Source organism: Salmo salar, chromosome ssa21 (assembly GCF_905237065.1).
Source record: "Salmo salar chromosome ssa21, Ssal_v3.1, whole genome shotgun sequence".
Taxonomy (NCBI): domain Eukaryota; kingdom Metazoa; phylum Chordata; class Actinopteri; order Salmoniformes; family Salmonidae; genus Salmo; species Salmo salar.
In genome coordinates, this window is record NC_059462.1 from 11706822 (window position 1) to 11719553 (window position 12732).

Below are 12732 nucleotides of genomic sequence, written 5' to 3' on the forward strand. Positions count from 1 at the left end.
ACTCATACTGATATGTGCATAAAATTTTAATGTGAAAACAAATGGCAGTGTGGTGTATCTAATTGGGATTCAATTAATATATTCATCACCCCAAAAAATTATTTGTGTAAAAAAAAAAAAAAAAAGGTTGTCAATGAATTACTGCTACGGTTTCAATTTACATGAAAGAAGGAACAAAGGTCATTTCATTATGAGTATTCATTAGCATTCATTATTCATTATTAGTATGCTAACCAATCCCTAAAAGAAAGAACTAATACTGTGACATACAACTACAATTACAAAGCACTTCAACTTTAACACAATCGCATGATAGTGACCAAAGTCCACAGCTGAATCCATAGTGGCGACATTCATAGTGGCTAATGATTTCAAGCAGCTGCTTACTGAAAACAATTCATGGTAATTTCATCAGTATCAGTAACCTGTTGAGAAGCTAGAGGTCTTAGTTAATGAGGCGTTTTGTGTATCACTCGTTATAGGAATCGGGCTCACTATCGGCGTAAAGGTCAATGAGTCTTTGTGCTTCTCTGATGCCCGTCATGTAGGCCCCGTGAGTGGTGGTGTAGAAGTTAGCGTGGGTGGCCTCGCCAGCAAACAGCACCTGAAGAGGCTGAACATACAGAGACCAGAGTGGAGGTCAATTCAGGGAGTAATTTGAAATTCTATTCACGAATTGAAAAATCTTAATAGAAAACAATGGATAATTTCCATTTCATGAATATCATTTTAATTCACTGAATTAACTGACTAAATTGAAAACTGAATTGACCCCCAGGACTGACAGACACAAACACACAAACTTTGGTCCCTGAATATTATCTTTATCGTAAATCACATGTGTATATTATGCAATTCTACAACGCATCATTAAAAAAAAAAAGAGGTCACAGTCTACAAAGCACCACCAACTCGGTTGGTATTTGGTATATGATCTTGGCTTCAATTGCAGATACTGAGCGAAAATATCTGCTCCATAAAACCTGATTAAGGGTCAGCTTGCCGACCATAAAATTAACACTGACTGAGATCATTCTGAGTGATACCGCGGCTTAATTGATGCCGTCTCAAAGGCAAGTTAGCTAACTTAGAGACATATCGCTGGTTCATACACTTACAAACTTGACTGTGTGTGTACCAATATTAGCCATGTCAAACTACAATACATGCTTACTAACATGCTATTAGGAAGTAGGTATGTCAAAGATATTAGTTATTGCAATAATGAGCAGTTAGAAGCATATTACTAGAAGCTATCTTCATTTTAAAGTGTTGCCAACTGTACATGAAAGTTGTTGTCAGAATCATGTGCGCTCAGGAAGGGTTGTGAACATCATGTACTGTACCTTTGCCTGTGAGTATCCAGCCTCACAGGGCAAAGGAAGAGGGGCTGCCAGGGCTGTGTGTTCCCTCACAGCGTCCACTCCTGGAGGGGGGTACGTATAGGAACCACGGACAAAACGCTCACTCCCCCACTTGGACATCAGGACCTGGGCTGGCTCTGGTACTGACCAGCCAGTGAAGGACCTGAGCATTCTGTGAAAACACAAGCCTGATTGTTACTTATTCTGAACATGCAAACGCAGTTTGCCAAAATAATAGCTGACTAATAATGGGATTAAAACTGATGACTGTGTGTTTCTGATTTAATTCTTCATGCATGCACTCTCACACAGTTTTTTTGCTTGGTGAGAAATAGCTCATGCTTGAATGTTGCAAAATAGGTTGTTTAGAAATAAGAAGAGCTTTTTTTTTTACAAACTCACTTTTGTCATCAAGCACAAAACAATAGCAAAATAAAAAGTCCTTCAATATTAGTGTGGTAAACCATTGTATGGTATTTAAGGGCATAAAAAGCATGGAATCTGAGGCCATCTACAGACACCACCTTAAAGACAGGGTGAAAGGTTCAACATGAATGTCACATATCTCAGTGATGAGATATGATGGCCGCACCTCTCTCCCACACACCCAATGATTGAACCTTTGACCTGTGCACCTGATTGATAAGCAGACCTGATACACACCTTACACAGACCTCTCCCACTATCTTCTCATCCAGGCTCTCCATGTGTTGGGCCTCCCGGCCTGTGATCCAGCCGCAGAGGACTGTGGGATGGCGGGCCACCGTGTCAAAGCCACAGATCTTCTTATACCACATGTCTCTCCAGGCCCCACCCTCTGACTGAGAGTGCTGGTATACCTCCTCATCCTCGGGCCCCGCGTCCCACACCAGCTGGATCCCGGCACAGTCGTGGGGCCAGAACCTGTCCTCGAACCGCAGGTAAATCTTGTCCACCGTGCCAAAGCCCAGTCTCTCAATGGCATCGGCCTTGGACTTGGGGAGGGCTGGCTCAAACATGGCCACTGCATTCTCTTTCAGGAAGCCTAAAGGGACGGTCACGATGACGTGGTCTGCCATGAAGCACTGGCCCCCCTGGCACAGCACTCTGACTGGACAGGTGTGGTTCTTCTCCTCCTGCAGGGCCCAGTGGATGCTGTGTACCGGCCTGTCACACAGCACGGCTCCAGGCGGAAGGTTGTCCAAGAGGGTGTCTGCCAGGGCCTGATAACCTCCGGGGCCCAAAGAATTGAAGAAGCCCCCCTCCAAGGCCACATAGTGACCCAGCTGCGAGGCAGACACCTCATAGAGGGAGGAGCTGGCCTCATCCGTGCATTCGCTCCTCTTGCACCACTCGAATACCCTTGCGCCGTCCTCGGAGGCCGCCAGGGGTGACTGGGCGAACTCCTCGTCCAGGTAGCCCCCCAGGCTCTGACTGCTGTGCCTCGGCTCCAACTCTGATTCGAAGGCCCTGGAGGTGAGCCCGCTGAAAAAGGAACACACCTGCTCCACCTCGTCCACCGGAAGCTGTCGCCTGCTCTCCCGGAAGAAATAGTCCCTAGGGGTGACGGAGCCTGGCAGGCACATGATGCTGGCTGAGCCTCTTTCCTCCAGCAGCAGGCCCTGCTCCTGGGCTAGCAGGAAGAGAGGGTTGGCCTCCTGACCGTGGATCCAGTTGGCCCCCAGCTCAATTACATTCTGGCCAAAGGGTCTTGTGGTGTAGACCCGGCCTCCAGGCCTGCCCATAGCCTCCAGGACTTGGATGTGCTGAAAGCCAGCTTTCACCAGGGTGGAAGCTGCAGATAAGCCTGCTAGACCAGCACCAACCACCACCACTCTGGCAGCACTGTGTGGACTCATTCTGCAGTGAGCTGTCTCCTGAGGGAAGGAGGTGAGAAGGGTACAGTTTTTGCCCTGTCACCATAGAATTGCTTGGGACACATTCCTTCACCAAAAACTAAACTTTCCAATTGCATGCTGTATTTGTGCAGCTGTTTAACAACAAATAGACCATTTCAGTTGCTCAAAACTTTAGCCAAAAATGTAAGGGACAGAGGTTAAGTTGAGTCACTCCTTGTTTCTAGGAAACTATACACAAAATCAATCATGTGACCAAATATTTAAGAAGTCATCATGTTATGGAGTCTGTGAAGGAAGAAACCACATGGGGAAAAAAGATGGGAAATTTGCGTGCTATACTGTTAATAAAACAAATTTCCACCACCGTGGCTAATGCTACTTCCTGATGTTGTGGTGCGTGTTCATCCAGTGGTAAACAAGACTCACGAGGTGTGCAACATCCGGAAGTTGTCAGAAAATCTGAAAATGGTGGTGGGAAATTGTGTTTTATTAAGAGAGCACAAATATTTTCCCCATTTTTTTTAAACCGAAAAGCCATTAAGTCTAGTTAAGGAAGAAACCGAAGCAAGTTTTCTTCCCGGACAACCTTGTACGTGGCTTGATTCATGCGTCCTTCACAAAAGACAAATCTGTCCGATTCCAGCCTTGCTGAAGCACACCCAGATCATCACCGATCCTCCACCAAATTTCACAGTGGGTGCGAGACCTGGAGAGACCTACAAGCCACAGTGTCTCGCACCCACTGTGAAATTTGGTGGCGGAAGAAAACGTGCTTCCTTCTGCTGACAATGTTCCCCATCTCTGAGGATTGTTTTTTCCAGCAGGACAATGGTCCACGCCACACACTCTTCCTAAGTTAAAACACTACTATTGTGTTGTTTTAAAAATGAATATTAACTTATTTTCTTTGCATTATTCGAGGTCTGACATCACTGCATCTTTTTTGTTATTTTGACCAGTTGTCATTTTCTGCAAGTAAATGCTCTAAATGACAATATTTGGGATAAATGTTGTCAGTAGTTGTCATAGAATAAGTCGTACTCATCGTTGAAAATGTCATGCATGAGAGAGACGGACCAAGGCGCAGCGGAAGTGTGGACACTCATGTTTCTTTAATTAACAAAACAAGTAAAGTATCCACTGGAAAAACAAAAACAAAACCATGAACAGTACTCACAGGATGACAGTGCAGCAGGCTTAACCAAAAAAAGCAGTGCTCACAACAATTCCCCACAAATGACAAACACACCCTAATAAATGGGACTCTCAATCAAAGGCAAATAGACAACACCTGCCTTCAACTGAGAGTCCCAACCCCAATTAACCAAAACATAGAAACAGACACACTAGACTAAACATAGAATACACGAAAACCAAACAGTGCCCAAAAACCCCGGAATGCTTAAATCAAATGCCCCTTCAACAAACACACCACCCCGAACCACATAAAACGAATACCCTCTGCCACGTCCTGACCAAACTACAATACCAATTAACCTTATACTGGCCAGGACGTGACAGTAGTTTATAGAATAAAATGAAAATGTTCATTTTACCCAAACACATACCTATAAATAGTAAAACCAGAGAAACTGATAATTCTGCAGTGGTCACTTAATTATTTCCTGAGCTGTGTTCTTTTCATAGTCATGGTACGCTTTGTGTAAAATTGAAAGTAAAAAATCAAATGTAAAAAATAACTACATTTCAACATCAACAAAAAGTGGATTTTTATCCATCCTCCCCACATAAGAATATATAATTTTCATAGTCATGGCAAGCTTTGTCTAAGAGCTATTGAAGATTAAAATCCAGAAGAGAAAACAAACATTTCCATCCCCAAAAAATCTATTATAATTTTGTTTTCTGCCCTGCTAGAGCTGCCCCGGTTAACTGTTATTGTGAAGTGGAAACGTCTAGCAGTAACAACAGCTCAGCCGCGAAGTGGTAGGCCACACTGGCTCACAGAACGGGACCGCCAAGTGCTGAAGCGCGTAGCGCATCAAAATCGTCTGTCCACAGTTACAACACTCACTACTGAGGTCCAAACTGCGTCTGGAAGTGACATGAGCACAATAACTGTTCTTCGGGAGCTTCATGAAATGGGTTTCCACAGCCAAGCAACTGCAAACAAGCCTAAGATCACCATGTGCAATGCCAAGCGTCAGCTGGAGTGGTGTAAAGCTTGACGCCATTGGACTCGGGAGCAGTGGAAACGCGCTCTCTGGAGTGATGAATCACGCTTCACCATCTAGCAGACCGACGGACGATTCTGGGTTTGGCGGATGCCAGGAGAACGCTACCTGCACCAATGCATAGTGCCAACTATAACATTTGTTGAAGGAGAAATAATGGTCTGGGGCTGTTTTTAATGTTTTGGACTAGGCCCCTTAGTTCCAGTGAAGGGAAATTTTAACACTACAGCATACAATGACATTCTAGACGATCTTGTGCTTCAAACCTTGTGACAACAGTTTGGGGAAGTCCCTTTCCTGTTTCAGCATGACAATGCCCCCGTGCACAAAGCGAGGTCCATGCAGAAATGGTTTGTCGAGATCGGTGCGGAAGAACTTGACTGGCCTGCACAGAAACCTGACCTCAACCCAATCGAACACCTTTGGGATGAATTGGAACACAGACTGCGAACCAGGCCTAATAGGCCAACATCAGTTTCCGACCTCACTAATGCTCGTGGCTGAACTGAAGCAACTCCACGCAGCAATGTTCCAACATCTAACTGCATGTTAGGGACTGAAAGAAAACAGACAACCTGCGAGCTTTGCACATTCTTGGCATTCTCTCAACCAGCTTCACCTGGAATGCTTTTCCAACAGTCTTGAACGAGTTCCCACATATGCTGAGCAATTGTTGGCTGCTTTTCCTTCCCTCTGTGGTCCAACTCATCCCAAACCATCTCAATTGGGTTGAGGTCGGGGGATTGTGGAGGCCAGGTCATCTGATGCAGCACTCCATCACTCTCCTTTTTGGTCAAATAGCCCTTACACAGCCTGGAGGTGTGTTGGGTCATTGTCCTGTTGAAAAACAAATGATGGTCCCACTAAGCGCAAACCAGATGTGATGGCATATTGCTGCAGAATGCTGTGGTAGCCATGCTGGTTATGTGTGCCTTGAATTGTAAATAAATCACAGACAATGTCACCAGTAAAGCACCAACATACCTCCTCCTCCATGCTTCACGGTGGGAACCACACATGCGGAGATCATCCATTCACCTACTCTGCGTCTCACAAAGACACGGCGGTTGGAACCAAAAATCTCAAATTTGGACTCATCACACCAAAGGATAGATTTCCACCGGTATAATGTCCATTGCTTGTTTCTTGGCCCAAACAAGTCTCATCTTCTTATTGGTGTCCTTTAGTAATTTGTAGGAATTTGACCATGAAGGCCTGATTCACGCAGTCTCCTCTGAACAGTTGATGTTGAGATGTGTCTGTTACTTGAACACTCTGTGAAACATTTATTTGGGCTGCAATTTCTGGTAACTCTAATGAACTTATCCTCTGCAGCAGAGGTAACTCTGGATCTTCCTTTCCTGTGGCGGTCCTCATGAGAGCCAGTTTCATCATAGCGCTTGATAGTTTTTGCGACTGCACTTGAACAAACTTGCAAAGTTCTTGAAATATTATGGATTGACTGACCTTCATGTCTTGAAGTAATGATGGATTGTCGTTTCTCTTTGCTTATTTGAGCTGTTATTGCCATAATATTGACTTGGTATTTTACCAAATAGGGCTATCTTCTGTATAACCCTACCTTGTCATAACACAACTGATTGGCTCAAACGAATTAAGAAAGTAAGAAATTACACAAATTAACTTTTAACAGGGCACACCTGTTATGGAAGCTGGTTGAGAGAATGCCAAGAGTGTGCAAAGCTGTCATCAAGGCAAAGGGTGGCTCCTTTGAAGAATCTCAAACATAAAATATATTTTGATCTGTTTAACACTTGTTTGGCTACTACATGATTCCACATATGTGATTTTAGAGTTTTGATATCTTCACTATTATTCTACTATGTAGAAAAAAAGGAAAATTAAAGGAAAACAGTGGAATGAGTAGTGTGTCCAAACTTTTGACTGGTACTGTATTTTTCCTCGCATCTATGCGGAGCAATATTGGTAAGGGAGAACAGGAGTGACTGGAGAAATGGCAGAAAAGGAAATAAGGAAGAAAGTGGAGCATATTATTAATAAACATGGAGTGGAGGATAACACAGGCCTTCTAAAAGATCTAGTGAAGGAGAAGATAATGGACAAGAAAAAAAGGAAAGTAGTGGAAACGTTTATGAGGGATTATGGAATGAGGGATTTCACAGAACTTTTGGAAGAACTTTAGGAAATGGAGTAGGACGAGTGTGAAGATGAATTAGATGTGGTGGCAGGTGCAGTGATGACTGTTGAGAAGAAGTTGAGTGTAGAGGGAAGGAGTGTGACAAGGAAGGTTGGTTTCAAGTACAAAAAAAGGGATACGTGTTTCAGTAGCTCAGTGATGGGCCCTGATGAGAGTGTGGATGAAGTTCCTGCAATGAGGACCACCAAGGTCGGGCCTTGTCCGAGGAGGTAAAGGATGATTCTGGGCCAGTGCGAGTGATATTCGTGTAGAGAATGGATCCTTCTATTTTGGATGATCAATATGTGGTGGTAGGTTGGGTGGAGAAGAGGTTTGGTACTGTTGAGTTGGTGAAAGTAACTAGGAGTGGACTAGGGATGATTTGTTGTGTTTCTTCCGCCCAGAGGGAGCGGGTGCTCCGGATCACGCGATTAGAGACAATGTGACTTGCTTTGATCTCCAGAGCAGGGCACCTTTGAAAGGAGTGATAACGTGGGTAGCATTAAATGTTGAGGAAGATTAGTTGAAAGTGAAGATTCCCGGTGTCTGTGACGCTCGCCGTTTGGTTGGGTAGGTGACTTTCTAAATGTAATCCGTTAGTTACTAGTTACCTGTCCAAAATTGTAATCAGTTACGTAACTTTTGGATTATCCAAACTCAGTAACGTAATCTGATTACATTCAGTTACTTTTAGATGACTTTCCCCTTCAGAGGCATTAGAAGAAGATAAAAATGTATGTTACCAACTGAACGACATCTATTGCAGAATAAATCAATGTTCAAATTTACATAGCTGGCCATATATGGAGTACAATTTTACTTTATGGGTTGGTTATGTAAGCTGCTTTTAATCCATTACCTTCTACTACATATAATACGATTAAATTATAAATTACATCTTTACATTAAAAATCAAAGTCTATCAGAATGTTATGCCCCTTGATCTTCAAGAATAGGACTTGGAAATATGGAAGTATAGATTAGCCAAATTGCTTTACCTGAGCATAACCCAAAAACGAAGGACTTATTAGCCAGCCCTACTCTGTTGCTTATGATTTTGTTGTCATGGAGGACTAATTGTGCTCACTCGTTCGAGTTGAAAAAAATGCTGCGCTCATGGAATGTCATGCTTTGAGCACTACTGAAAAGTGCTATTTACATGTGAAAAATGAATGCCATGTGACGCATTTGCTATAGGCCTATTGTTTATCTTTCTGTTGGTGACACTTTGATATCTTGTTAATATGCAGCTGTTTCAAGGGCAAATCCAAATATGAAGCCCTGACCTCAATCCTATAGAAAATATGTGGACAGAACTGAAAAAGCATGTGCGAGCAAGGAGGCCTACACACCTGACTCAGTTACACCAGCTCTGTCAGGAGGAATGGGCCAAAATTTACCCAACTTATTGTGGGAAGCTTGTGGAAGGCTACCCGAAACATTTGACCCAAGTTAAACAATTTAAAGGCAATGCTACCAAATACCAATTGAGTTTATGTAAACTTCTGACCCACTGGGAATGTGATGAAAGAAATAAAAGCTGAAATAAATTCTCTCTACTATTATTCTGACATTTCACATTCTTAAAATAAAGTGGTGATCCTAACTGACCTAAGACATGGCATTTTTACTGGGATTAAATGTCAGGAATTATGAAAAACTGAGTTTAAATGTATTTGGCTAAAGTCTATGTAAACTTCCGACATCAACCGTATAAATACAGTGAGGGAAAAAAGTATTTGATCCCCTGCTGATTTTGTAAGTTTTCCCACTGACAAAGAAATGATCAGTCTATAATTTTAATGGTAGGTTTATTTGAACAGTGAGAGACAGAATAACAACAACAAAAAATCCAGAAAAACACATGTCAAAAATGTTCTAAATTGATTTGCATTTTAATGAGGGAAATAAGTATTTGACCCCTCTGCAAAACATGACTTAGTACTTGGTGGCAAAACCCTTGTTGGCAATCACAGAGGTCAGACGTTTCTTGTAGTTGGCCACCAGGTTTGCACACATCTCAGGAGGGATTTTGTCCCACTCCTCTTTGCAGATCTTCTCCAAGTCATTAAGGTTTCGAGGCTGACGTTTGGCAACTCGAACCTTCAGCTCCCTCCACAGATTTTCTACAGGATTAAGGTCTGGAGACTGGCTAGGCCACTTCACAATGCGCTTCTTCTTGAGCCACTCCTTTGTTGCCTTGGCCATGTGTTTTGGGTCGTTGTCATGCTGGTATACCTATCCACGACCCATTTTCAATAACCTGGCTGAGGGAAGGAGGTTCTCACCCAAGATTTGAAGGTACATGGCCCCGTCCATCGTCCCTTTGATGCGGTGAATTTGTCCTGTCCCCTTAGCAGAAAAACACCCCCAAAGCATAATGTTTCCACCTCCATGTTTGACGGTGGGGATGGTCTTCTTGGGGTCATAGGCAGCATTCCTCCTCCTCCAAACACGGCGAGTTGAGTTGATGCCAAAGAGCTCCATTTTGGTCTCATCTGACCACAACACTTTCACCCAGTTGTCCTCTGAATCATTCAAATGTTCATTGGCAAACTTCAGACAGGCATGTATATGTGCTTTCTTGAGCAGGGGGACCTTGCGGGCGCTGCAGGATTTCAGTCCTTCACGGCGTAGTGTGTTACCAATTGTTTTCTTGGTGACTATGGTCCCAGCTGCATTGAGATCATTGACAAAATCCTCACGTGTAGTTCTGGGCTGATTCCTCACCGTTCTCATGATCATTGAAACTCCACGAGGTGAGATCTTGCATGGAGCCCCAGGCCGAGGGAGATTGACAGTTCTTTTGTGTTTCTTCCATTTGCAAATAATCGCACCAACTGTTGTCACCTTCTCACCAAGCTGCTTGGCGATGGTCTTGTAGCCCATTCCAGCCTTGTGTAGGTCTACAATCTTGTCCCTGACATCCTTGGAGAGCTCTTTGGTCTTGGCCATGATGGAGAGTTTGGAATCTGATTGATTGATTGCTTCTGTGGACAGGTGTCTTTTATACAGGTAACAAGCTGAGATTAGGAGCACTCCCTTTAAGAGTGTGCTCCTAATCTCAGCTCGTTACCTGTATAAAAGACACCTGGGAGCCATAAACCTTTCTGATTGAGAGCGGGTCAAATACTTATTTCCATCATTAAAATGCAAATCAATTTATAACATTTTTGACATGCGTTTTTCTGGATTTATTTGTTGTTATTCTGTCTCTCACTGTTCAAATAAACCTACCATTAAAATTATAGACTGATCATTTCTTTGTCAGTGGGAAAACGTACAAAATCAGCAGGGGATCAAATACTTTTTTCCCTCACTGTATATGTATTAGTCCAAAAATGGATGTAGCAACTACAGATTGCCCCTTTAAGTCTATCAAAACTGCGGGTTTAAGCATGTTTCCATTAGGGCTATGGATGAATTTTTTTATAAGCATGAATTAGATTGAGCAAATTCACATTTAGATTTGTGAACAGCCATCCACAACAACCACAATCCGTAAGGCACAAATAGCTAAATGAGAGAGTAGCAGTGATTCACGTCAATTAGCTATGTAGATATCAATAATAAGTGATATCCGTATCGCATTTAGACTACACCACTGCTGTTGTCCTTACCTCCAAGCATTTATTGATTAATCTTTGGATGCCAACAGCAGTCGCAGCACTGGAAGACATAGCTTGGACTGTAGCCTACAAAAACCTATTCCTGATCTTTTCCAGCGATCCATCAAACATATTTGGTGTGTCATCATAGTGGTCTCTGACTTGTGGTCAGACACGCTCAGGTGGAACAAACTTAAAAACTTGCACCTTTTTTCAATGTTGATTTAAATGTCATTGAGAAAACATAGAAGTGTGAAAGCATTTTTAATACGTTACTCCCCAAGCCTGGTTGCGACAAAGATCCGGTGGAGAGAGTTGGGAAACTGAAAAGTTTTGCTGTAATCTTTGGCAGATAAGATTAAGGTAGGAAGTGAGAGTTATCCCGTGAAACACTTTGGTGTTTAATGGGTCAAATTTATGGGCATGTTGCAGCAGTAAGTAGGAGGGAGAGTCCTAGATGTGAGAAGTGTGCAAGAGGGCATGAGATGATGGAATGTGTAGTTTGGATGTTAGTTGTGGGGGTGCCCATGGGGCTAGAGATCGGAGGTGTCCGGTGAGAGAAAGGCAGGTTGAGGTTGCTACCGTCAGAGTAGTACAGATAGTGTCGTATGCGGAAGTGGTGAAGAGAGTGGTAGAGGAAGATGGGTACAGGGTGAGGGATCCTGAGAGGATTCCTGCGATTTGGCAGAGACTAATAGAGAGTGATGGGAAGAATACTGTATTTGCTTCAGTAAGGTAGGTTTCTTGGCATTCATAGCTATGGTTGTCAATTGTACTGCATAATTTTTTTTTTTTTTTTAAATCACAGAAAATAAAGGTTGTGTTGGCAGCAGCAGAGAAATACTTGGGATTGCGAAGTTTTACTGCATAACAGTTGCGGGGGGGTGTTGAGTGGTAGTGTTCTGTCCTCACAGACATTGGTCTGGAGTAGGATTAGATAGGTTAAATAGTGGAATGTGGTGGTGTGGTATAGAGGACTATTTTCCCTATGCTAAGTAGACTAGCTAAAGATGTAGTTTAAAATGTATTGGGCTGTAAGCAAAGGTTTCAGTCAAACAGGCTATATATTTAAGCAATAAGGCACGAAGGGGTGTGGTATATGGCCAATATACCACGGCTAAGGGCTGTTCTTATGCACGACGCAATGTGGAGTGCCTGGATACAGCCCTTAGCCGTGGTATATTGGCCATATACCACAACCCCGAGGTGCCTTATTGCTATTATAAACTGGTTACAAAGTAATTAGAGCAGTAAAAATACATGTTTTGTCATACCTGTGGCATACAGTCTGATATACTACGGCTGTCAGCGAATCAGCATTCAGGGCTTGAATCACCAAGTTTATAATTGAAAACAATTGCAGCCTACCTTTGTTGATTTCGATAGCATATAGCCTAGGCAGGCTGGGAAACTCAAGGACTCAGATTTCAAGAGAGAATGCTGTTATGTAGGAAGAACAAGACTAAAGTCTTTATAAACTGCTCGGATGTCTATACAACTCTCCTCACATTGTTGAGCTAACATAACTGGTAAGTGAAGATATGTATGGTGGCTCCCGTAGGACATTTT

The 12732-nt window shown here is 43.0% G+C and overlaps 1 protein-coding gene across 2 annotated transcripts; it reads right to left on the reverse strand.

Annotated features, from left to right (window-relative positions):
- Window positions 1-8: 8 nt before the first annotated feature.
- LOC123729547 (peroxisomal N(1)-acetyl-spermine/spermidine oxidase) lies at window positions 9-12732 on the reverse strand. 2 transcript variants are annotated; one of them, XM_045704431.1, is made up of 4 exons: window positions 12532-12732; window positions 2028-3220; window positions 1347-1536; window positions 9-613 (listed from the first exon to the last, which is right to left on the reverse strand). In XM_045704431.1, the coding sequence occupies exons 1-4, from the start codon at window positions 12550-12552 to the stop codon at window positions 470-472; spliced, it is 1548 nt and encodes a 515-aa protein (XP_045560387.1). In that variant the 5' UTR covers window positions 12553-12732; the 3' UTR covers window positions 9-469. The 2 variants fall into 2 exon arrangements, with proteins under 2 accessions (XP_045560387.1, XP_045560386.1); XM_045704430.1 differs by lacking the exon at window positions 12532-12732 and adding an exon at window positions 11176-12009.